Source organism: Pholis gunnellus, assembly GCF_910591455.1.
Source record: "Pholis gunnellus genome assembly, chromosome: 6".
NCBI lineage: Eukaryota > Metazoa > Chordata > Actinopteri > Perciformes > Pholidae > Pholis > Pholis gunnellus.
The window spans coordinates 3,716,237-3,739,207 of record NC_136532.1 but is presented as its reverse complement, the minus strand read 5'-3'; the positions used below and the strand labels follow the sequence as shown (position 1 = coordinate 3,739,207).

Here is a 22,971-nt window from a genome sequence, read left to right as displayed (position 1 = left end):
TCCAACACATACACAACTTGCATTGTTGTAATAAGCCCACCTTTGATCATTAGCTGTTTTCATAATGATGTTAATTTGTACAGTATAGCAAGCACTGATTACAACGATCAACTGTGAGTGCTCTAATATGTTCATGATTATCAAGATAAGTGTTCACCTTATATTTTATGAATGAAATATGATATTTATCCAATGTTGAAAAGGCATAACATCTTATAAAAGGGACCTTAAGGAAGTTGCAAAAGGCAAATATGGATTTTATTCTTTTATTTTCTATTTGATTTACTTCAGTGTCAAAATATCAGCAGAAAAAAAATTGGATGGAGAATTTGGGATTTTGGGGCTCACGTGAACCTCATGGTGGTGCTAGAGGACCGACTTGAATATCAGAAGATAGAATGAGGGGGGGGGGGGGGGGGGTGTCCAAGTCCAACGTTATCATTTACACAGCGTGGAGTTCATTTACACAGCGTGGAGTTCATCCACACGCTCACGCTCCCGTCACACATCCATTAAAGCAAAAGATCTCTGAGTAGCCAGGACCCACACAATGTTATGACAGATATATATATATATATATGTGGAATCAGCCAAACAAGATTGAAGGCCTGAGCCTTAGACTGAATTAACGATTGTAGGAAATGTGGCTGTTTATGGGCGTAATGAGACTTTATGTTCTTTTTTCCATAGTTATACAAAGTATTACATTCCACAGACTCACTGGGAAATACTTTCATTTGGCTTGTGATTGGCTTTAGAAAATAAACTGCACTTATCACATTATGTGTATCACATACAGTATATGAGTTGATGAGATTTTCAACACCATATGAAAGTAGGATTAATTAATACAATAGTAACATATTCTAAAGTCACACATATGTTATCATAGTAACACATATGACTAACATATAGTGGCATTAAAAACGTTTGAATTATTCTACTCTGAAAACAATAAATGATGTTTGAGCAACATTTCCACTAAACGAGCAGAAGTGATCTACATCCACACATCCTGAGAGGAGGATTCCACCGCTCACCTTATCAGGAATACACTCTGTATGAGGAAAAGTCCAGGCTCTTCCCCTTTTCTCTTCTTCCAAATGTAAGTTTCAATAGAATCTGCTTGTTAGTTATTCATTCAGTTAATATGTATTACTTTTTTCGTCGTTAATGTCATTTATGCCACATGTATCCAATTATTCTATTCCCTTCTGTGAGGTCAAAGGTCACCGCATGACATCCACTGTGCATACATCTCATGAGGACCATGTGCTGCCTTCTTGTAAAGGACTATCCTGTTTAAAGCAATAGCGCTTGGGGGGGTCATTGGACATTCTGTCGTGGTCTTTGGCGCCCTCCAGTGGTAGCTGGAGCTAATTGAATTCGGATCAGGTGGAAAGTCAGCTGATTCTAGCACAAACAGGAAGAGGAAGTCATATTTCAACAAACTAGTCATGTAAAAATAGCTAACTCACTTGTGCCCTTGTTTTATTTATCAAGAAAAGGCTCCCGACTCTAAAGATGTTCGGTGGAGACGACGAAGAGGGGGACTTCCTGTCTCCCACAGGAGGGTGAGTTTGTTTGTTTCCAGCAAGCTAACGGTCTTAGCCGATGAGCTAACTAGCTTAGCACCATTTAGCCATGGCTAGCTGTTCTCGTGTATGAGCCAAATCTCAATTTGACATTTGGCAAATGATTGTGACATGCTGTGCAAGGAATAGCTTTGAGAGATTAACCGGAATCCCAGGCGATTTAAAAACAGTTGTTATCTTAATCGGTTTACATGTTGCACCAGGAAGTAAATGTTTTTAATTTATTTTAGTTGTATCGTTAATTATTCTTCCACCACAATACCAGTTCATAAATAATATGAATGAAGTTCTTTCAGAGCAACATATGTTTTCCGATTGTTCCTGCTGGTTTAAACACAGTTATACTGTATATCTATATCTATATATCTATATCTATATCTGTATATATGAGACTGTATCGCTGCATTAGAGAGTGAAATACTGCAGGATAGCTAAGAGTTAGTTAGCTCACTTCACGGCTGTTTGTAGCATGTAAGTTAGCAGCTACGGAGGATTCTAAAGATGACACCAGTAACAGACTAACACTATTACTCATACAGTGGAGTTACTGTGGACACCGTGTCTGATGATGATCTCATGCCTTCATGTGTGCACTGATCTGTCCTCTGGTTGGTGCAGCCAGGTCCTCTTTCAGTAGCTATGACAGAAGCTTCTCATGCTGTGATTGAATGTTGAGACCAGCTCGAGGTCTCTCTGGTCTTTTCAGGTTTTACATTTGTGTCTGGTGAACCAAACCCTGTTGTCAAACGCAGGGTTTTAGATCTCGCTCAAAGTACGCAAAGATAGTCGAGTAGAAAGAATGAAGATAATGTTTTGACGTGTGTAGGTTGTGTATTTTTAAAATGGATGTTTCAGGAACAAGCAGCCAGTGTAGGGCATGCTCCAGGGGGGAGGAGTGCTCATGGCGGCTAATTCCTATCACATGCTGCCTGTTAGAGGAGCAAGGCGAAGCCCAGCACCAAGTCTGCTGCTCGCTTTCTTCCACTGCTGTGCTGTTGAATCTACCACGAAGGTGTGAGTGCGTCGGGGGGGATGAGGAATCAGGGATAGCCCGGGACATACAATAGAAGGAGTTTGACTGCCCCCTCTCATCCCAGTTCCTTATCGTCGGAGATGAGAGCCTCCAGGCTTTCAACATGTCTGCTTCGGAAGATACCAGTGATTACAAGTGGAAGGAGTTCCAGGGGTCAGTACAAGTCAGCTGGGCAGGTTTCCAACGCTTGTCTTCTTTCAATAGCACAGAAACTTTGCAGAGGTTTTGATCCAACCGCCCCGGTTCGGTCCCGACTGTTGCAAATACTGAGATGTGTGCCTATGATTGAGGTAGTAGCTATATATCGATGTTGCAGTGTGTCATTATGTAGTCCAGATATACTGGTTTCCTTTCTACAGTTGTTGTTGTTGTTGCCAGAAAATGAATGGCCGTCAAGTTTCATCACGTGTTTGACACTTTTAAACCAAAATTGTCAAAATGATTGCTGGTTCCGGTTCGTGAGACGTAAGGATTAACTGCCTCTCTCTGTTTTATGTCGGAGCAAACTGAAAGCATTGAGGATGACGTGGGAATCAGGAGTGTGACCACAAATGTAGCTCCGCGATGCAGCGCAAACTGAATCTGCTGAGGGAAAGAGACAGTATGTGGACATTGAGTTCAGATTGATTTGGCAAACTTTCACCCTATTCTTTTAGCTTTAATGACTTGATGTGGTGTTAAATGTTCAGAGCTGTTGAGGTGAGGTCGGTAACCCCTGAGGCGGCGGAGATGAGAGGCTTGCAGGGCTGCGTCACACGCCGTCTCTTGTATCTGAGGCCGTCTGTAACCATAGAGCGGGTCAGACGTTTCCCGGCAATAACCATAATGAAGATGATCTTCACACTTGTTCTCCCTGCAGGGCCAAGTTGGCCTCCCTGTTTGGACTAGACCAGGAAGGCAGTCAGGGGAACGAGTCCTTCCAGTACACGGCACCGAAACAGCCCAGAAAGAGCTCCAATCCAGGTGAGACCATCGGAGCGGAGACGTCGGTGACTCCCAGATTCAGCCGTGACGTGGAGGCTCAACTGAAACGTGTCTTTTGTTTGTTTGTTTGCAGCACCAGCCGCCCAGAAAGCAGCTGCACCTCCTGCAGCTCCTGCAGTGCTGTTTGCCACAGCAGTCCAAGCCTTCAGATAGTGAGGAGCCACATCTTCTTGTCTTCGAAGCATTTGAATGTAGCTTGAAAGCTTTTCATGTGTTTTGTAAATGTAAAAAGTCTGCGGGCTGCAAAGGTTCAGTCCCTGCAAGAGTTGTTTTTGCAAAACTTAAAAACTGTAACTACAGTGGATTTCCATATAAACTGCATAATTAATGACAACTCTCCAAATCACCTTCTACCAAGTGAACTGAGACGCCTCTCTTCCGCTTTTGTCCCATGTGCAGCATCAACGGACAGTATGTGAAGCAGGGGAAGCTGGGAGCAGCCGTGCTGGGCAACCACACAACCAAAGAGGTCGGAGGTTTGCTGAATGGTCACCTGTTTGAGATTATTGGTGTGACTTTTGATTTTTATGAATAATGCACCTCTTTTTTTTTTCTACAGTACAAGCTGCTTCTGTACTTGAGCCAACAGAAGCAAGTGACCGCTGCCAAGATCCCCGCGGGCTTTGTGTTCACGGTGAGCGGAGACGTAAAGAACGTTTAATACATAACATGGAACGTATGGAAAAACATTTGAATCATTTCTGGGGCTGAAAATGTTTCCGATACAAAGTCCAAAGCCTGATCACAAGCTCTTTATTTATTTTAAGATTGCTGTAGGTGTTCTTTGAAATAATGTTATTTATCTGATAGTTGGATTCGTGTCTCTGGTGGTGAACTACTATGAGATCCATGTAACAGGGTGACTCCAAAGCTTCTGTCCTTCCTGGAGTATCCTCTCATGGAGAGTCATTGATAAAAGTCAAATTATTAAAAATGTGGATAAGACTTTTCTGTAATATGTAGGAATCGTTCCCACTCAGAAGTATTGTGGGATGTGATAAGTATTCCTTTGATCTTATTCCTTTCACTAGGCTCTGGTCAGCAGGCTTCATGGGCCAGTGGTCCTGATGCTGGCAAAGCGTCAAAAGTTCAAAACCATGAAAATTCATAATAAAGCAGTCGTATGTACAGTTGGCAGGAATTATGAATTGAATCGAATCACTCTGTTTCTCTCAAAAACTGTAAATCTTATTCAACCTAATCACATGTTTTCCTCAAAATCTAGTATTTCAACATTCTGTCGAGTACAGCTCTGCAAGCTATCATACAAACATCAATTCAATCTTCTTCATTCAAATAGTTTTGAATCAAATTCATAACTTTCTTCTGAAATATATCAACTGACAAACACTTCCAAAGTTGGGGTAGCATGCTCACCGGTCTGTCACCGTGGAGATGAATACCTGCAAACACAACCTGAGCTCATCCAGAGTGTTTAACTCGACCACGGAGCCGGCTGCTGCTTAAAGGAGCAGATTGCTGATGAGAAATGATGCAGAAATGGAAGATAAAAGAAAAATGATCGCGTGTTGTTTCTCTCCTGCAGGTACAGCCAAACAATTACTGCACGTTCTATGATGAGCAGAGACAGAACTGGTCCCTGATGTTTGAATCAGACAAGGCTTTATGGGACTTCTGCAAAGAGGTGATCAGGATGGAGCTTCAACAGCCTCGTGTTATTCTTAACCTACATTACATACATGCTTTGGCCAAATCGCACGAGTTCTGTTGTTTATTAGATCTTGACTTCTTTCATGTGCATCAGGTGTGTCTGGCGAAAGTGAACAGCGAAGTGTCCTTAGATGCTGTGGTGGTTCAGGACCTGAGTCTTGGTGAGGGCCAGGCGGTGGAGAACGGAGACTCGTTGGAGGTGGTGTACACAGGCTGGCTCCTGCAGAACCACGCCATCGGCCAGGTCGCACACTTTCCCCATCATTGAATTCCTTTTTGTCATTTTGTCTCCCAATTCCTGTGGGTGTGACTCCTTTTGATGGCACCCGGCTCATTGAGTACTCCAATCATTGCAGATGTTTGACTCCAACCAGAACAAGGACAAGTTCCTACGGCTGAAAGTTGGAGCCGGAAAAGTGATTAAAGTGAGTCCAAATGTACTTCACGAGTTCAGACCCCGTGACACAACATGCTGTCACATATTCTGCTGCTTTTTATGACTACAGTCCATTTGATCTGTGTGTCTAGTGACATGCTGTGGCTTCCTTTTATAGTTATTTATTTATAAGTGTTGCATGATGTTTGTGTATCTAACTATTTGTACAGATTGAACTTAATCTGGTACAGTATCCGACATGTTTGAGTGATGCTGAAGGATGTCACATGTTCATCACTCGTGTGATAAATCATTGATAATGTAGATGTGACGATTGGTCAGTTTGAATTGATCAGAAAACCATTTGTAAATGACAGCGTCATCTCTGAGCTCTCATTTTAGGATATGAACATTCTATTGACCTCTCGTCAGCCTGTTTAGATCACCATGGTAACCTATGCTGCAGGTTCACTTTAGACCAATCAGATCACTGGAAAAGTATCGAGTTCACAATAAAGTAAGAGAGACTTGTTATTAGTGGTAAGACTCAGGGTTGGGATCAGCAGAAAAACGAGGGAGCAAATCTCCCGTTTAGATGTGATGAGCACTAATGATCCGTACTGTTCTCTCATTTTCTTCATAGAAACACAATTCAAATAAGGACAAACAGATTGTATGTTTGATGAAAATAAATCTTGGTAGTTTTAATGACGTATTATTAGAGTGAGTGTAAACGGCTCATAATTCATCTCTAATATCTCTTTTATATTCATGTGAAAACATCTTCAAACTACTGGATTTATTCAAGTTTCTCACCAACACTACATTTTACAGATGACATGTGAACGCATCATGATCACGTTCTAATGTACCTTCAGCCAGTACTCGTGTTCACTGAGCAGAGCCTGAAGGCATCATGATGTCACTGAAGTGAACCTCCTCCACTTTACAATGGAACATGATCAGAGATGTCCTGATTGACTGAATATTGGCGGATAACGATCGTCAGTAAATCACTGTGGTTAACACGATGAACGTTAAACTGAGCCGAGGTTCACTTTACCGTGCTCGTTGAGTCAGAGAGCACAGCTGTGTGTCCTCTCCTGGTTCTAACGTTTCTTTCTTTTCTCTCGGGCCTTTTTTATTTATCTGTTCTTTTACTTTTTCCTCAAACAGAAGGAGACTTTTTCATCTCACTGCAGTTTTTCTTGAATATGTTTTTTGGGAGAACAAAACATGAAATGTTGTAAAGCAGAGCCCGTATCTGACAATGACGACAGAAGTCGTCCCCTGAACATTTGTACACCATGAAGTTAGAGAGATGCTTCTTCCCCTCACATCTCTGGCTGGTACCAGTGGCCTTTCTAACTGAATATAATGCCCAAAAAGAGAATACCTCATTCGATTTCATCACCATGTATAAGTGTTGTATCAGCTTGATTTGAGAAGTATGTTTCGCTTTCTTATTGGGTCTGTAGTGCATCTAGCTTCTACTAATGTCCCATTGAGGACGAGATCTCATTTACAACTCAGACTCAGAGTGCAGATTTAAATACACATACACTACCGTTCAAAAGTTTGGGGTCACTTAGAAATGTCCTTATTTCTCAAAGAAAAGCACTGTTTCTTTCAATGAAGATAACATTAAATTAATCAGAAATACACTCTATACATTGTTAATGTGGTTAATGACTATTCTAGGTGGAAACGTCTGGTTTTTAATGAAATATCTACATCGGTGTATAGAGGCCCATTTCCAGCAACTATCACTCCAGTGTTCTAATCGCCTTAGAAGACTAATTGATGATTAGAAAACCCTTGAAAACAGTTATGCTGGTGAGAGAAGCTATAAAACTGGCCTTCCTTTGAGCTAGTTGAGTATCTGGAGCATCACATTTGTGGGTTGGATTATACTCTCAACATGGCCAGAAAAAGAGAACTTTCATGTGAAACTCGCCAGTCTATTCTTGTTCTTAGAAATGAAGCTATTCCATGCGAGAAATTGCGAAGAAACTGAAAATTGACACGAAATTGTCTGGGTGACCCCAAACTTTTGAACGGTAGTGTACATATAGACAGCAGCAAGACAAAAGATAAATAAATGCAATTATGTAAAACAGTCTCGCCTTAAATGAATAGAAGCTCTTCTGAGTTTCTGTCTACTCTGTAAAGTATTCCAGACAAATGATCGACAGCATCTGAAGGCTGTCTGTGAGATTAGTAGTTATTGTAACAATAACTAGCTTAGCTTGAAATGTCCAGCCTCAGCATCATATGATTGTCATTGTATTTTATTGTCCATACATTATTACTTCATTGTGTCTGTATGAGCAGGGCTGGGAGGAAGGGATGCTTGGGTTGAAGAAGGCCGGCCGTCGTCTCATCGTCATCCCACCGAACCACGCCTACGGGTCCAAGGGAGTCCCCAACCGCGTCCCCCCGAACAGCACTCTGGTTTTTGAAACGGAGCTTCGACGGGTAACGTCCTCCTGCTCTCGTATTTATCTAATATACCTGCTCATTCTAATGTCACACAAACATTTCATTGCAGCTTCTGGTAGGACCTCTTTACTCCTAGTTGCTTGTAATGTTTGTGAAGTAAGCTGATGCCTTTTCTGATTTTTTTTTTTTTTTGTGTGCCTTAGGTGAAATTTTCCAAGGGCAACGGCTCCGTTAGTGGCAGTGCCAGCTCCAGAGACTCGGCCGCTCCCTCCCCCATTCCTTCCCCAGCCTCCAGTGTGGAGAATCTGGCCTCAGAGCCCCCAGTACAGACAGCCACCTCCGGTCCCGGCACACCAGGGTGAGATTTACACCTCAGGGAATAGTTGACAGCATCACCTTGAACTTTTCTGTCACTTAAGATGATCCGTTTCCGGCCTTTTGTGTTTATTTGCAGCGAACCACCACTTCGTGCGAAGTCAAACTCGCTCAGTGAACAGTTGGCAGTAAGGACCCGCGCGGCGTTTTCTCTTATTAACAACTTAATATGATATTCATTCTGCTCAGTTATTCTGCAGCTGTATTAATGGAAGCTTTTTTTTCTTTCAAACTTCAGAATCCAGACGCCACAAAGGCCAAGCTGATCTCTCGCATGGCAAAGATGGGCCAGCCCATGTTGCCCTTTCTGACGGGAGGGTCCAGCCAGCCCGAATCCAGTGATTCTGAGCTCGAGGTGGGTGTTTTAAAAGAATACGTCTTGCAATATTCTATATTATGTTTTCGGGTTGTCCGTTTTATTCTTGTGAGCACAATATCTGAGGAACGCCCTGAGGGATTGTCTTCACATTTGGCACAAATATCTCCGTGGACTCGAGGATTAAGTGATACGATTTTGGTGGTCAAATGTTGAGGTCACCGTGACCTCACAAGATGCTTTGTCATAACTCAAGCATTCATATGCTAATTATAACAGTTTTACACAAATGACTACTAGGATAACATTAACAAGCGATGACATTTTGTAAAGACATGGATGTAAACTGGTTGGTGGAGGAAAACGACCTCAAGGTGGTAATTCTAGTTCTTATTGTCAACAAATTCCATAAATAGACCAAGACCAACAATTAATGGAATTTAGTTTAAATTGTGTTCATTGAGGGCCAAAGAAGAGTTTAACATTGTATAAATGCCCTTCACAAGTTAGGTGTTCATCTTACAATGATAAGAGAGAAATGCAGCAACTTGTTAAGCTTTAACTAGTAAATGTTTGATATATGATCATTAATTCAAATAATCAAATAGTTTGATTAGAGAAGCTTTTGAAATGACATGCGGTACAGACCTGTCAGTTGTAAATCTGTCTCGCAAAATCCCCTAATATCATGGGAATGCAAAATATCTGAGTGCCCCTATAGAATGGCTATCTGGTGTCATTACTGACTTGGTGCCACTATTGGGTTGATCTCCAGGACACCAGTGGCAGCAGAGCAAAGGACCGGCCTGCAGCTCCGTCTCCAGTGCAGATCTCCTCTGCTGCTCCAGCTTCAGCGCACGGTAAACCTCTTCCACTTGTTCGTATGTGCATCCTAATCCAAAGAACGCAGTATGTTTTACTATTTCTTTGTAAATTCCTTTTATTTATTTTGTGTTTTTCCTGCAGTACATCCTCATCCTCACACTGCTCCGCCTGCTGCCTTACTTCCTGTCATGACCACTGTTGCTCCACAGCCCGGGCTGTCGGGCAGCAGCCATGCCTTTCAGGTGAGATTATATCCACATTTTAGTACTGACTCATCATCAGTAAGTGCATCATGGACACATCTGTTTACAGCAGTGCATGGTGTTGTTTCACAGCCTTACCCCTACACACAGAGCTCTCAGCTGCAGCCTGTTGGCCAGGTCTACCCTGCACAAACTATCCCATACATGGGTAAGAAACAATGCTCAACTCCGTTACAAGAAGCCGTTATGATCAGTGGAGTGTTGATGTAGAGGGTTGTACGGAGTGGAATTCTAAATGTAGTGCAGTTTGTTAGTAAACCTGTGCACTTCAGCAATATATGATTCAGCTGTAGGACAAACCCTTTGATCGTGTGCTTCTCAGGCTCCAGTGATGTGACGTCCTTCTTGATGACTGAGGCCCGACAACACAACACAGAGATCCGGTTAGCGGTCGGAAAAGCAGCAGATAAAGTTGATCAACTAGCCTCAAAGGTACAAACTCTCTGTACGAGAATGTGTTGACTGAGAGGCTTTAAAGGACCAGTGTGTAGGATTTAGTGGCATAGGTGGTGAACTCCAGGAACCTACGCTGGCTAATAGATCCCCCAAATCCTCCACACTGGTCCTTCAATAGAAAAGAGATGCATGTGGTTCTTGTCTTTTTGTTTTACTTGAACAGATCGATGACCTTCAGAGGCAGGGGAGTCTTTCCATGGCTGTTCCTAGTATGTCAATGGAAACCTCCATGATCATGCACAACATCCAAAGAATTATCCAGGTACGCTGCATGTTCTTGGAGCCTCTTTGTGTTTTTTTTGTCCTCAGCTCTATTTATAACACAAATACTTTTTCTCTGAGCACGTCTTGTTGGTGTACTGGGATCATATTGTGCTCTTAAAAACTCATTTTATTTTTAGGAAAATGAATGTTTGAAAAAGGAAGTCTTTGAGAAAAGCTCTCGCATTGAGGAGCAAAACCGTAAGATCGGGGAGCTCATCAACCAGAACCAGAGGTGAGTCAGAAAGTGTCCAATAGTCCCAATTCTGTCGGCCAGACGGCCAGACCATCATGTCTAACGTGGCGCTCTTCTGTTTCAAGCTCAATTATGTGACTTGTGTTATTATGTAGTTTTGTTTCACACAGCTGTGAGGATAGAATAAGGATCAATTTCCAAAATGCTGTTCTACATGATTTTTTTGAGACAGTGTCTCATACAATGTCCTTTGACACATCTTTGTAGTCCCATCATACTTCAGCGAGAAAGTAAAATGAGTGAATTAAAATGACAATGTAAGTATGAACTTAAAGATTTGTACGGGCCTCTATCTGATGTCACACATTACTGTTTCTAAATGACTGAGTTGTCCACATCTCCCCCTCACTGTGTCACTGTGTCACCAGTCTTGACTGATGTAGCCTAAAGGAAGTATCAGAAAGGGCTGTTACTGTATTTGAGGTGTAACGTGATTGTGCTGTGGTGGTCTAGGTATGTGGAGCAGAGTAACCTGCAGCTGGAACAGAGGAACGACTCCCTCAAGTCATCCAGTGAACAGCAGCAGGCCAGATTACTGCAGGCCGAGCAGGACAAGGTGAGGACGTGCCTTCACGGGTGAAAAGGGGGGGAACACCTGAGACTGCTCCAAGTTCTCATGCCATGCTGACAGACTACACTGTTAGTCAGTCGATAGTGGTTTATTATGGAGCTAAACCATCACATGCACCAGAGTGTTGACACACCTCTTGTGATCTGAGCCTGAAATGCAGCCCAGCTGGCCTGGATGCAGTGTCACATGAACCAAGTAGCAATGTGTGAATGTACCCTCAGACTGGAATTGGTCAGTGAGAGCCCGACTGATGCTTTGGTGGGACCAGATATATATATGTGAGATGATGAGTTTGTTAGAGGCAGTTTAGTGTCTGTGGTGTGACGTTTGTCCACCAGAGAGCACTGAAGTGTAAAATGTCCCGCTCAGCATCTTTTAGAAAGAAAAGAAAGTTTGATACACATTCATGGGAATTGTTTTGAATTATTACATTACAGTCAGTTGTATATTGTCTTGTAAAAGAAACCACATTTATTCACTATATATACGGGACTCAAAGGACAAATCAAACAAGAAAAGGTGCTACAATCTTTACATTACATGTGTCTATGACTGGTTTTACATTTGTTTGTTTTTTTACATGTTTTTGGTGAAAACTGAATCTCAAATGTGTGTGAGTTTGTCAGAAGCTCCTCTGTGGATTGAGAGTAAACTCTTACTACCTGTTGGACAATCAGAACAACCATCGAGTCTCAAAGCTGAGAACAGATGGTTTCCTCACCGCATCAAATCTTGTTTTCAGGACGGTGACATTTGGCAAAATGATCCGTAATGTGCGTTGTACTGTTGTAGAGATAAGTGGTACTTTTTTAATAGTAACTCAAACAGTACATACATCGCTCTCTTTTGTTCTACGCCGTGTGAAGTTGACTTGAGTAATACACTTACTATGTATTAAATGGTTACACATCTGATGCTAAATATAAGGTGTTCACTCTTTGCCAGCTGCTCTCTGCCTGCTTGTTTGCGCTGCAGTGCTGCTCTGAGAACAATCCAGCATTTCCTGCTCTCTCTTCTCAGCATGCTCTGCCTCAGGACCTGGGCTCCGGCCAGGTGAGCCTGTTTTCTCTGTGTCCCGCTACCAGACTGGGCTCAAACAGTATCTGCAAGAGAAGAAAGAAACGACAAAGTCAAATTGTGTAAGCGCTCCAAATCAACCGTTGTTTTAAGAAAACAAAGCAAAGACCTCTCCTCAGGTTTGTCATTGACAGTTTTAGAATGGGGAAGAAAAGCCTTCTGTTTTGGCCTGCAGTGTTCCCCAGAGTAGAGACAGAAACATGTCCACGTCACAGGACAGTAGTGAGTTTACACAATCTCTGCAAATGATTTCAAATTCACTCTGGAAGCAATACTGCACCATATAGTCAGCTGATCAGACGATCCTCCTCTGAACATGCTCAGAATGTGACGCATCACGTGGAACTACTGTTTGACCCAGATCTGACCGCTGCCCCTGCCATCATCCTTCTCATGTCATACTTCAAAGACATTTGAACTAACTTTCTTTCTTCTTTTTCCATCAGCCATCACTCACCATTTTTCTCCCACAGGGTCACGCTGCTCACACCCACTAGCACCAGTAGCCATTCATCTAGGCCGTCGTTATGTTGTTCCACGGTCTCTGTGTGGCCGAGGGTTTTTCCTTTACTGCAGCCAGCCACTGATCACCCCTCCCCCCTGTCCTCCTGCTTCTCCATCAGGTCCGTCTGACGGAGGATTTGGCTTCGTCCGCGGCCCGGCTGTCTCAGCTGCAGCTAGAAGCTACGGCTGACCAGCAGAAGGCCTCTGTGCTGCAGAGTAAGCTGAGCTCAGCGCTGCATGACGGTGAGAGGCACTGCCAACGCATCGCTGCCCTGGAACCCCAGCTGGGAGGTTAGTGTTGATGGTTTTCTTGGTTTAATACAAGAGTCCTGCAGCACGTCTTGCCTTCATGAAAGTTCTAATTTGTTTGGTCATAACAACACGCGTTAAATAGACTGCACTCGTATAGTTCTTTTCTAGTCTTCCGACCACTCACAGCGCTATAACACGAGATGTCATCATTCATGTTGCTTTGTTAGCAGCTCCAGATACATTTTGAAGAACTAAAGAAATGCTGAAAATACAGTTACTCACTAACTGAGCAGAGGCCATGTTGGTTCCATGATAACTTTAAAAGAATGCTGCTTCATATGTTCCAGAGCTGAAGGAGGCAGCAGAGAGGACTCAGACTCAGTACCGCTCAGAGAAGCAAAGACGCAAAGAGATGGAGCTGAGAGTTGTCAACATGGAGGAGGAACTGCAGGACCTAAAGACTGATAAAGAGAGCCTAGAACGAGTAAGTATGCCTCATGTTTAGGTCCTTATGTCATACTTTGGTTCTCCCCAGAGGCTAGCCACTTCATATCAGTGCACAGAAGACCACATGGTGACCAGGATAATATGTTTAAGAACTGTTCAGATTGAGAAAGAATTCACGCAGGAGCTTTTGAAATGTGAACGACTTTGTTATGTGAATGTTGACTAACAGATGGTTCCCCTTCCTTTTTAAGACATTTTCAGAGAGGAAGAACAAGTGGCAGGCTGAGCGTCAGCGTCGGGATGAGGAGGTGGAGGAGCTCCGTAAGAGCAGCCAGCAGGAGGCGGACAACCTTCGAGCTCAACTCCGCAACGCCAGGACCAGCACTGACAACGCTGCATCTGAACAGGTAGCGTCCAATGACGGGGCTCTACTGTAGGAATATAAATCTAAAATAACATCTCTCTGAATTCCCTCAATTAGTTCTGGATCAGGTAAAGTTGTAGTGAGGAACGTTTAACTGGTTGTGAAACAGTCTCAGTATAAAACCAATGCCTCTATATGACCTCCGTCAGTAAAGATGGTCTGTTTCTATAGAGCTATTCTTAATGCTCGTCATCGGAGCCACCGGGTCTGATTCTGGTGAAACCAGATGAAATCATGTAGGTTCACCAGAAACTCCTTCAGCTCAGACTCCAGTAGAGACCGGTCCACCGTGGACAGACCCAGATCCTCCAGCAGAGACCGGTCCACCGTGGACAGACCCAGATCCTCCAGTAGAGACCGGTCCACCGTGGACAGACCCAGATCCTCCAGCAGAGACCGGTCCACCGTGGACAGACCCAGATCCTCCAGTAGAGACCGGTCCACCGTGGACAGACCCAGATCCTCCAGCAGAGACCGGTCCACCGTGGACAGACCCAGATCCTCCAGCAGAGACCGGTCCACCGTGGACAGACTCAGATCCTCCAGCAGAGACCGGTCCAGCGTGGACAGACCCAGATCCTCCAATAGAGACCGGTCCACCGTGGACAGACCCAGATCCTGCAGTAGAGACCGGTCCAGCGTGGACAGACCCAGATCCTCCAGCAGAGACCGGTCCACCGTGGACAGACCCAGATCCTCCAGTAGAGACCGGTCCACCGTGGACAGACCCAGATCCTCCAGCAGAGACCGGTCCACCGTGGACAGACTCAGATCCTCCAGCAGAGACCGGTCCAGCGTGGACAGACCCAGATCCTCCAATAGAGACCGGTCCACCGTGGACAGACCCAGATCCTGCAGTAGAGACCGGTCCAGCGTGGACAGACCCAGATCCTCCAGTAGAGACCGGTCCAGCGTGGACAGACCCAGATCCTCCAGTAGAGACCGGTCCACCGTGGACAGACCCAGATCCTCCAGCAGAGACCGGTCCACCGTGGACAGACCCAGATCCTCCAGCAGAGACCGGTCCAGCGTGGACAGACCCAGATCCTCCAGTAGAGACCGGTCCACCGTGGACAGACCCAGATCCTCCAGTAGAGACCGGTCCACCGTGGACAGACCCAGATCCTCCAGCAGAGACCGGTCCACCGTGGACAGACCCAGATCCTGCAGTAGAGACCGGTCCAGCGTGGACAGACCCAGATCCTCCAGTAGAGACCGGTCCAGCGTGGACAGACCCAGATCCTCCAGTAGAGACCGGTCCACCGTGGACAGACCCAGATCCTCCAGCAGAGACCGGTCCACCGTGGACAGACCCAGATCCTCCAGCAGAGACCGAGTTCTTTCTAAAAGCTTTAATAAAACCCGATTTGTGGAAGTGTTTACCTCAAGTGGCTACATTGTGGTCATGGCTTTACTAATGTATACCATGTATGTGTCACAGTTGTCTCAGCTGCAGGCGGAGCTGGAGGAGGAGTGGAAGGGGAAGTGTGAGCAGATGTTGGCCTCTGCTAAAGAGCAGCACAGTCGAGAGCTGGCTGAGCTAACGGAGCACAGAGATGCTCTGCAGGACAAGCTAACGCAGCTACAGGAAAAGGTAGACAAGCTAGCCATGTTAAAACATGAGCAATATCATCAGGGCGTTTGTCTCATTGGCTGTTGACTTAATGAGGAAGTCCAATTTTGTACATTATGGTCACTTTATTAGACTACAGATGACATTATGGGAAATGTAGGCCCATACTAAAATCCTATCATGATATCTTCTTTTTAAGTCTGAGTCCAGCAACTTTGGGATGCTGGAGTAACCCTTTTAATAATAATGTAATTTCTCTAGTATGATTGTTTTATCTTTTCATCATGGGCAAGGTGATAATACAGAGCAGATTTAGTACATTCATGTTTTATGTTAATTACATCGGCTTTAATAAATGAAGGCAAAATAGGTTCCTAATCATTTAATGGAATGACCGTTGTTAGGTCACATAAAAGTATAAAAGTATTTATACATGTACCAAAGGCTCAAATAGCTGATGCCAAAGAAAACAAATATATAAAGTTTGTTTTTCACTTAGATTCACCATAATTTTAAACAAGAAAAAGTTGGTTGTACAGTAATATGTAACTGTGAATATACAAGTTGTGATTGCCTTATTTATGGCCTCTCTCACTCTCAACAGTTTACGGTTCTGAAGCAGTCAAGAGATTTAGAAGAACAGACTTTGCTACAACACCGCGGGGAGACTGAAGAGCTGCAAGTCCTTCAGGAAAAAGTAAGATGGGAGACTAGTCGTCAGTCAGCCTGTGCTTCTATTTAGATCAGAGGGTCGTCTTTGGCAGGGAATGCATTTGGTGACGTCCACAACTAACTGCTATTTGTTCATTACTATCACCCCCCTCCCTCCCTCCACACACACACACACACACACACACACACACACACACCCCCCGTCACTGCATGTTGTTCTCTTTAAGTACACAGCCTTGGAGCAGCAAGGACTAGCTGTAAGGGAGAAACTGGAAAGAAGAGTGGCTGAACTGGAAAAGAAGCTGGCAGAGGAGGAGAGCTCAGGAGACACCTCAGCAGAGGTGAGGAGTCATCCATGAACACACGCACACACACACACACACACCCTGTAACCCTATGTCACACCCCATAGCTCCACCCCAGCTGTCTACTGTAGCCTTGCCCACAAACAGGAAGTACATGACATTCTAGTTCTGTCCTGCTGAGAAGTCTGCCTTTTTGGATTCTGACCAAACTCATTGGTAATTTGAGGTGTTATTGTGTAGAATGACAGTTTTACCTGATAACTGTCTCACTACACTTACATTACAGCGTAGAATATCTTACATAGTCAATAGTGGGCGGGACTTTGATCTTTGCGTGTGAGTATGTACAGTATAAAGTGCAAACAGCATACCTCATATTCTCAGATTCTCTACTCACAAATCCAAAAACACACACACACACACACACACACACACACACACACACACACACACACACACCAGGCCAAACACCACAAATCTCCTGCAAAATGAAAGTCTGCATTCAAAACAATGTCTTCTCAAAACGGTATTTAGGGTTCAAATGGCACACACACACACACACACACACACACACACACACACACACACACACACACACACACACACGTAAACCAGTACAAGTTGAACCAGCACCTTTATGATACAGTCAGAACTCAATCTGAATAGGATTATAATGTTACGGATGTGATGATGTAGTAAATATAGTGTATTGCTGTCTGAAGTTCAAGGTCTGTGCATGCGTGTGATAGTACTCATCATTTCTGTGTGTGCCTGCAGGTGAAGCGTGTGATGAACGGAGTGTTTCACTCCCTGCGAGGGGAGTTTGACCTCGGGGAATCTTACAGTGGCCAGGCTGTGCTGGGGGTGATTGTCACGACTATTAAGGTTCGTGTCTTTTACACAGAAACGAGTTTACAGGGAGTGTAGCCACAGACATCCAGCTCATAATACTCTTTATCTATCCATCTCAAGGGCTTTCATCAGTGGACCATCACCACATAGTGACTTATTGATTTCAATGAAAATCTTCAAGATGATTACATTAGACATAAGACATAGGACAAGTGAGCTTTAGGGAGAGACTTAGAAGACCTGACTCCTCCAAGCTCAAACAACCAGAGGTTCTAACAGGCTGTGGTCACTTCTCAGAATATGTAAAAGCCTGGCAGCAGCATGTTGATGGCAGTAATACCCAGATACTGTACACACACACACACACATCATTGTAATCACTATAATGGAGGTGGATGATACTTACTGTCTGATATTTATATAAAACACCAGTGCCATGCATATGTGTTTTTGACCTTTCCTCAATCACCTGGATATTTCTATTCCAGAATGTAACCCTGCAGCTTCTGGGGGGCACAGACAGAGCTTCACTGAGACCGAGTAAGGAGGAAGAGGAGGAAGAGGAGGAAGGAAGTGACGATGTGAAACAAACACAGGAGACTGTGCAGAATGTACATGTGAATGGTGACCGAGAAGTCCGGGAGGAAAAAGATGATGAGGCTGATTCAGACTCTCACAAAGTCAGTGAGACCCAGATGGATCAGGAAGTAGCAGCAGACGAGGAGACGGAGACAGTAATGGAGTCAAAGACGCAAAGTCAGACGGAAGCAGTAGAGGCCACTGAACCGAAACCGACAGAGGCGGCAGATTGTGAAGTACAGCAGGAGACGGCAGGACACTCTGCTCCTGAAATCTCTCCAGAGGAGAAACCCAGCGATCAGTCTGTAGATCTCGATGAGGAGCCTGATGAGAGTCCACCTCCTGAGGACGGACAGGAAGCTGTGTCAGAAAGAAATGGAGAGCATGAAGAAGAAATGCATGGGGCTTCTCAGAAAGCCTTTGGACCCCCAGCCAACCCACCTCCACCACCAAGCAGCTCAAGAGAGGACACAAGGTGAGTCCTGGCATCGATGTCATTATACCGGGCCAACAACGGTGTCTGTCAGTGAAGTCCAACAGGAGCAGTCTCAGTGCTGCAGTGTGCTCCATCGTATTAATGGCCCTACATCGACATAGGAGGTTTGATGTTGTTCATTGGGGAGGGGTCTATATTCCTCTTTTTTAAGAGTGGCTGAATAACAGCAGTTTTTAGGGCTTGTGGGAGATGGCTAACCTGACCCGCTAGATGGTTTGTTTCACAGAACCATCTGAGAAGCTGTCATGTAACTGTTTGGAAAACGACAGGTGCTTTTAAAGAATACTTGGCAGGTGATTTGATAAAACATCTGTCAATCAAACTCTTACCAAAGCGAGTCAGGAGAAGAGCGAACACATCTTTTCCATGGAGAAAAGCCTTCAGTGTCGTCTCTAGATCTGATAGAGCTTATGCTCTAATGCAGCATCTAAGCTAACCTCTTCAAGAGCCGCCATTGTAGTTTAGAATGAACAGCTGCCAGTAGCTCCTAGCAGCAGGAAGCTGATTGGTCCAGAGGTAGCCATCACGGTGCCTGCGGGCACCTGGTCACCTGCAGCGACCACGAGTGTCGCCTGCAAGGCATGTTCTAAAAATAGGACTAGTCCCCATGGAGCTCCGTCTACAAATTGTAGTTGCTGTTCTTTTTTAATCAAAAACGCATTCATGTAGATTTTAAAAGGACGAGGCCGCCGCACCGCACTAGGTTTTCAGGTTCCAAATGGCGGGCGCGCGGCCCCAGCCGCCCCCACCGCGAGCGCACCCCGTCGTCACGTCCGTCAGTCCTCGGAACAGGTCGTGGGTGGCGGGCAACGCAGTCCGACCGAAAAGGCCCAGACTAGAGGTTTGAACGCAGGCGCCCCCCCCCCCCCCCCCCCCCCCCCCGGTGTCCACAGACGGGGCTCCCGCTATGACGGGCCGGCATTAAGGCTTCATTGCGCAATGCAAAGGTGACCCAGACTTCCCAAAATGTGGTGATTAGTACGAATGTAATAGGATTCATTTAAAAAAGTGAAAGAGTTGATACACAACTGTATCAACTGATACAAACTGATACAAAGTTACATAACTGATCATTTGTATAAACATGGGACAGAGTTCATGATTTGTTCAATGTTACAAAGGCAGTGGTTAGTAAACCAGACATGATGTGAAGATGTGACAGTTAATGATTCCCTAAAAAATGTTAGAAGTGATAATTTGTACAAAAATATAACTGGTGTGATTTTGAACAAAATACACAATCATTGTTATTAATTATTGTGAGGAATAATTAACATTGACATGTGATCAGACAGTCTCTTCACATTTATTATTATTATTAAAAGGTGATCTGTGCAACTTTGTTATTCAGGAAGTTTGCGTCACACAAGTAGCCCTTCAAACTACTCGGTGCCCTTGAAGTAGCTCTGTTTCTAAAAGGCTAGTGACCCCTGGTCCAGACACACATGCCTTACTTGAAGCTTCACAAGATGGATTTCTGTGTGATCAACAGTAGTAAATAAGGCACGTGCATTATTATTGAGGAGCACTGCCTTACATTTCTCCGTTCCTAGTTCTAAATGTCAAAATGCACCTGGAGATGTTCTCGTTCATGTTGTACCATGATGCTTGTTTCTTACTAGAGACTAACTTTACCTCTGGGGGCAATGTCCTCAACATTTGTTCCAACTGAAACAATCATCATGATCATTGACTGAGGCTCCACAGAGGCCGGCGTGAACACATCTCAAAGGAATGATCAGAAGCAGCAGCATCAGTCACCACAGCACCGCTTTTAACACATTACCACCTCCGCCAACCAGCCAGGTTGCAGTTCACATCCATTTCCATCCGAAATATCATCACTTCATTATTTTATCATATTATACATTTGTGTAAAAATGGACATAATTAGCATATTAATTCTTGAGTTATGGCCAAAAATGTGTTGTGTGAGGTCACAGTAACCCTGATTTTTGACCTTTGACCACCAAATTCTACTCAGTTCATCCTTGAGTTGAAGGGAAGACGTTCACAATAATGAATGGATGAATGGACAGACAACCTGAAAACACAGAGGCCACGGCCATCACCAGTCCACAGGCATACAGAAATACATTTTAAATATTTGTTCCATTAAACATCTCTGTTACAGGTATTTGTTTTTGAGACGATAGCGAAGCAAATCAATTAGTGAGTGTGGAGTGAAAGGTTTGATTCATGTGACAAAGAACCAGGTGAATCTCAACAAAAACCAAAAGAATTCATGTTGACCTGCTGACCTGGTCCCATGTCGTTAGGTGCAGTCTTGAAGGCCAATGGAAGTTCATTTCAAGTGCCCAGGTTTCATTGTAACATGTTTGTGCCGCCCATCTCTACTAAAGCATGCAGAGAGTAACTAACTGCCTCTACTGCTCTTTCTCGCTTGCTTCATCCCCATTTTCCTCTTTGCTGTCTCTTTGTACCACCCCGCCCCTTTGTTGGCCATTCTCTCAGTCTGACTGGGAGGATGGGTGAGGAAAATGGAGAGGAGACATTTTTCCAGATCACAACTCCCGCCAAACCCCCTGCAGCACCCAGCGAGGAGGAAGAGGAGGATGAGATGGTGAGGAAGGATCTCCTCCCTTTCCTTTGTGTTTAGTGAGGGATGTTTCATCACGACATCATCCTGCTTTATAAAGATGACTGCCTGTTCTGTATGACAGCATTCATGTTATCATCTCTTTCCTTTGTGTCCAGAGCTTGAAAGGGCGGCCCCCCCCCGCCCCTCTCTTTGGTGATGATGAGGAGGATAATGACCTGGACTGGCTAAACTGACATAATACAAGTCTGCCTCCAACACGCAGACAGGCGCGAGGTCTGTGTGGTGGAGCAGTCAGCACCAACAGAGAGGAGGAACCTGATTGGACGGAGCAGACAGACGGTGTGTGTGTGTGCTGTCCTGTTGACTGACAGGCCACTTTGAAATAACAAGCCTGTAATTCACAGAGGAATCCCAACAAATGTTTCATTAATTATGTGATCTCTGTTGGTGATGTACTTCAATCCCAATTTTTTTACATTGCACTGCAGCAGATTAGTCCGTTGAATCAGCAGGAATCCTGTTATTTTAATTATCAGCTTGCTGCTTTAAGAATAGAACTTTTACACAATTTTGCTAACCTGAAATTCCTTCCATAAAATAAATGACATGTAAATTGTGCTCTTGGCAGTATTGTTTCTCTTGGCGTGTTGGTGTGTGTGTGTGTGTCAAATAGGTTTTGTCTGCAGTAGTTTTAACATTTCAGAATTTTGAAATGTTATATTATTTAAGTATCCTTAAATACAGGAGATATCATTTGATGAGGGTCTTCTTATTATCAAGTTAAATGTGTTCGTTCATCAATTGTTAAGTAGGTTGTAAAACATACAGCATGTTTTATGTTGGGGATGACTGCCAGAGACCAGCGGGGGGTGTTCCAAACCCTAATAAAGCTCCACCAGCCAACCATGAGCTGTACCAGTTTGCGTAAAGCTGACCGACAGCCTAAAGGGACACTTTTAACTCCAGACACGTGAAGGGTTAAGGTGAGAGCACCTAGCAAAGCAGCAGTTGACGGAGTTGTCTGCTCTCATTAACAACTATCTGTGTTTGTTTAGTGACGTTCCAACTCGTACACGTTTGATGGAGCATGACATTGACTTGGGTGACGCGCAGCCAATTCACCAGCATTTCTACAGGGTGTCACAACAGAAACGCAAAGTAATGGAAAAAGAAATACACTATATGCTCGACAATAATATTGCCGAACCTTCTTCTTCCAGCTGGGCCGCTCCCTGTTTGCTTGTGGATAAAGCGGATAAAAGCCCTTGATGTTGTACAGACTATCGTAGGGTAAATGGGGTAACTAGACCAGATGCTTATCCACTGCCGCGCATGGAGGATTGTGTGGATCAGGTGGGCTCAGCTCACTTCGTCAGTAAATTTGATTTACTCAAAGGATATTGGCAAATGCCACTGTCTCAACAAGCTAGGGAGGTGTCTGCCTTTAGAACTCCTTTTGGGCTTTTCTCTTATTCAGTGATGAATGTTGGGTTGCGAACCGTACCAGCGACCTTTCAGCGCCTAATGAATATGCTTGTGTCTGGACTGTGTACCTTGATGATGTCGTGATCTACAGCAATACCATGGGAAGAGCATCTCTACCACATCAGGAAGCTGTTTGATCGGCTGCACGACGCAAACCTGACGATCAACTTGCCGAAGTGTTAAGTTCGCAAATGCTACCGGCACCTATCTTGGGAAGGTAGTCAAGCCAAGGGCAGGTGCGGCCCGGTACAGGCAAAGGTGACTGCAATGGAGCAGTATCCAGTGCCCACCACCAAGTGGTCTGGTGGGTTTACTATC

The 22,971-nt window shown here is 44.4% G+C and overlaps 1 protein-coding gene across 1 annotated transcript; it reads left to right on the top strand.

Moving 5' to 3' along the window:
* Positions 1–1,432: 1,432 nt before the first annotated feature.
* On the top strand, positions 1,433–21,779 carry fkbp15b (FKBP prolyl isomerase family member 15b). The gene is made up of 29 exons (XM_079161130.1): positions 1,433–1,574; positions 3,488–3,591; positions 3,686–3,764; positions 4,012–4,081; positions 4,172–4,246; positions 5,159–5,257; positions 5,378–5,527; positions 5,640–5,708; positions 7,994–8,137; positions 8,305–8,459; positions 8,556–8,604; positions 8,715–8,831; positions 9,568–9,652; positions 9,759–9,859; positions 9,953–10,028; positions 10,203–10,312; positions 10,500–10,598; positions 10,738–10,832; positions 11,307–11,409; positions 13,125–13,296; positions 13,605–13,741; positions 13,956–14,111; positions 15,570–15,722; positions 16,306–16,398; positions 16,601–16,714; positions 17,456–17,563; positions 18,019–18,584; positions 21,081–21,189; positions 21,324–21,779. Exons 1-29 carry the CDS (start codon positions 1,525–1,527, stop codon positions 21,399–21,401), a joined length of 3,516 nt encoding a protein of 1,171 aa, XP_079017256.1. The 5' UTR covers positions 1,433–1,524; the 3' UTR covers positions 21,402–21,779.
* The last annotated feature ends 1,192 nt before the right edge of the window (positions 21,780–22,971 follow it).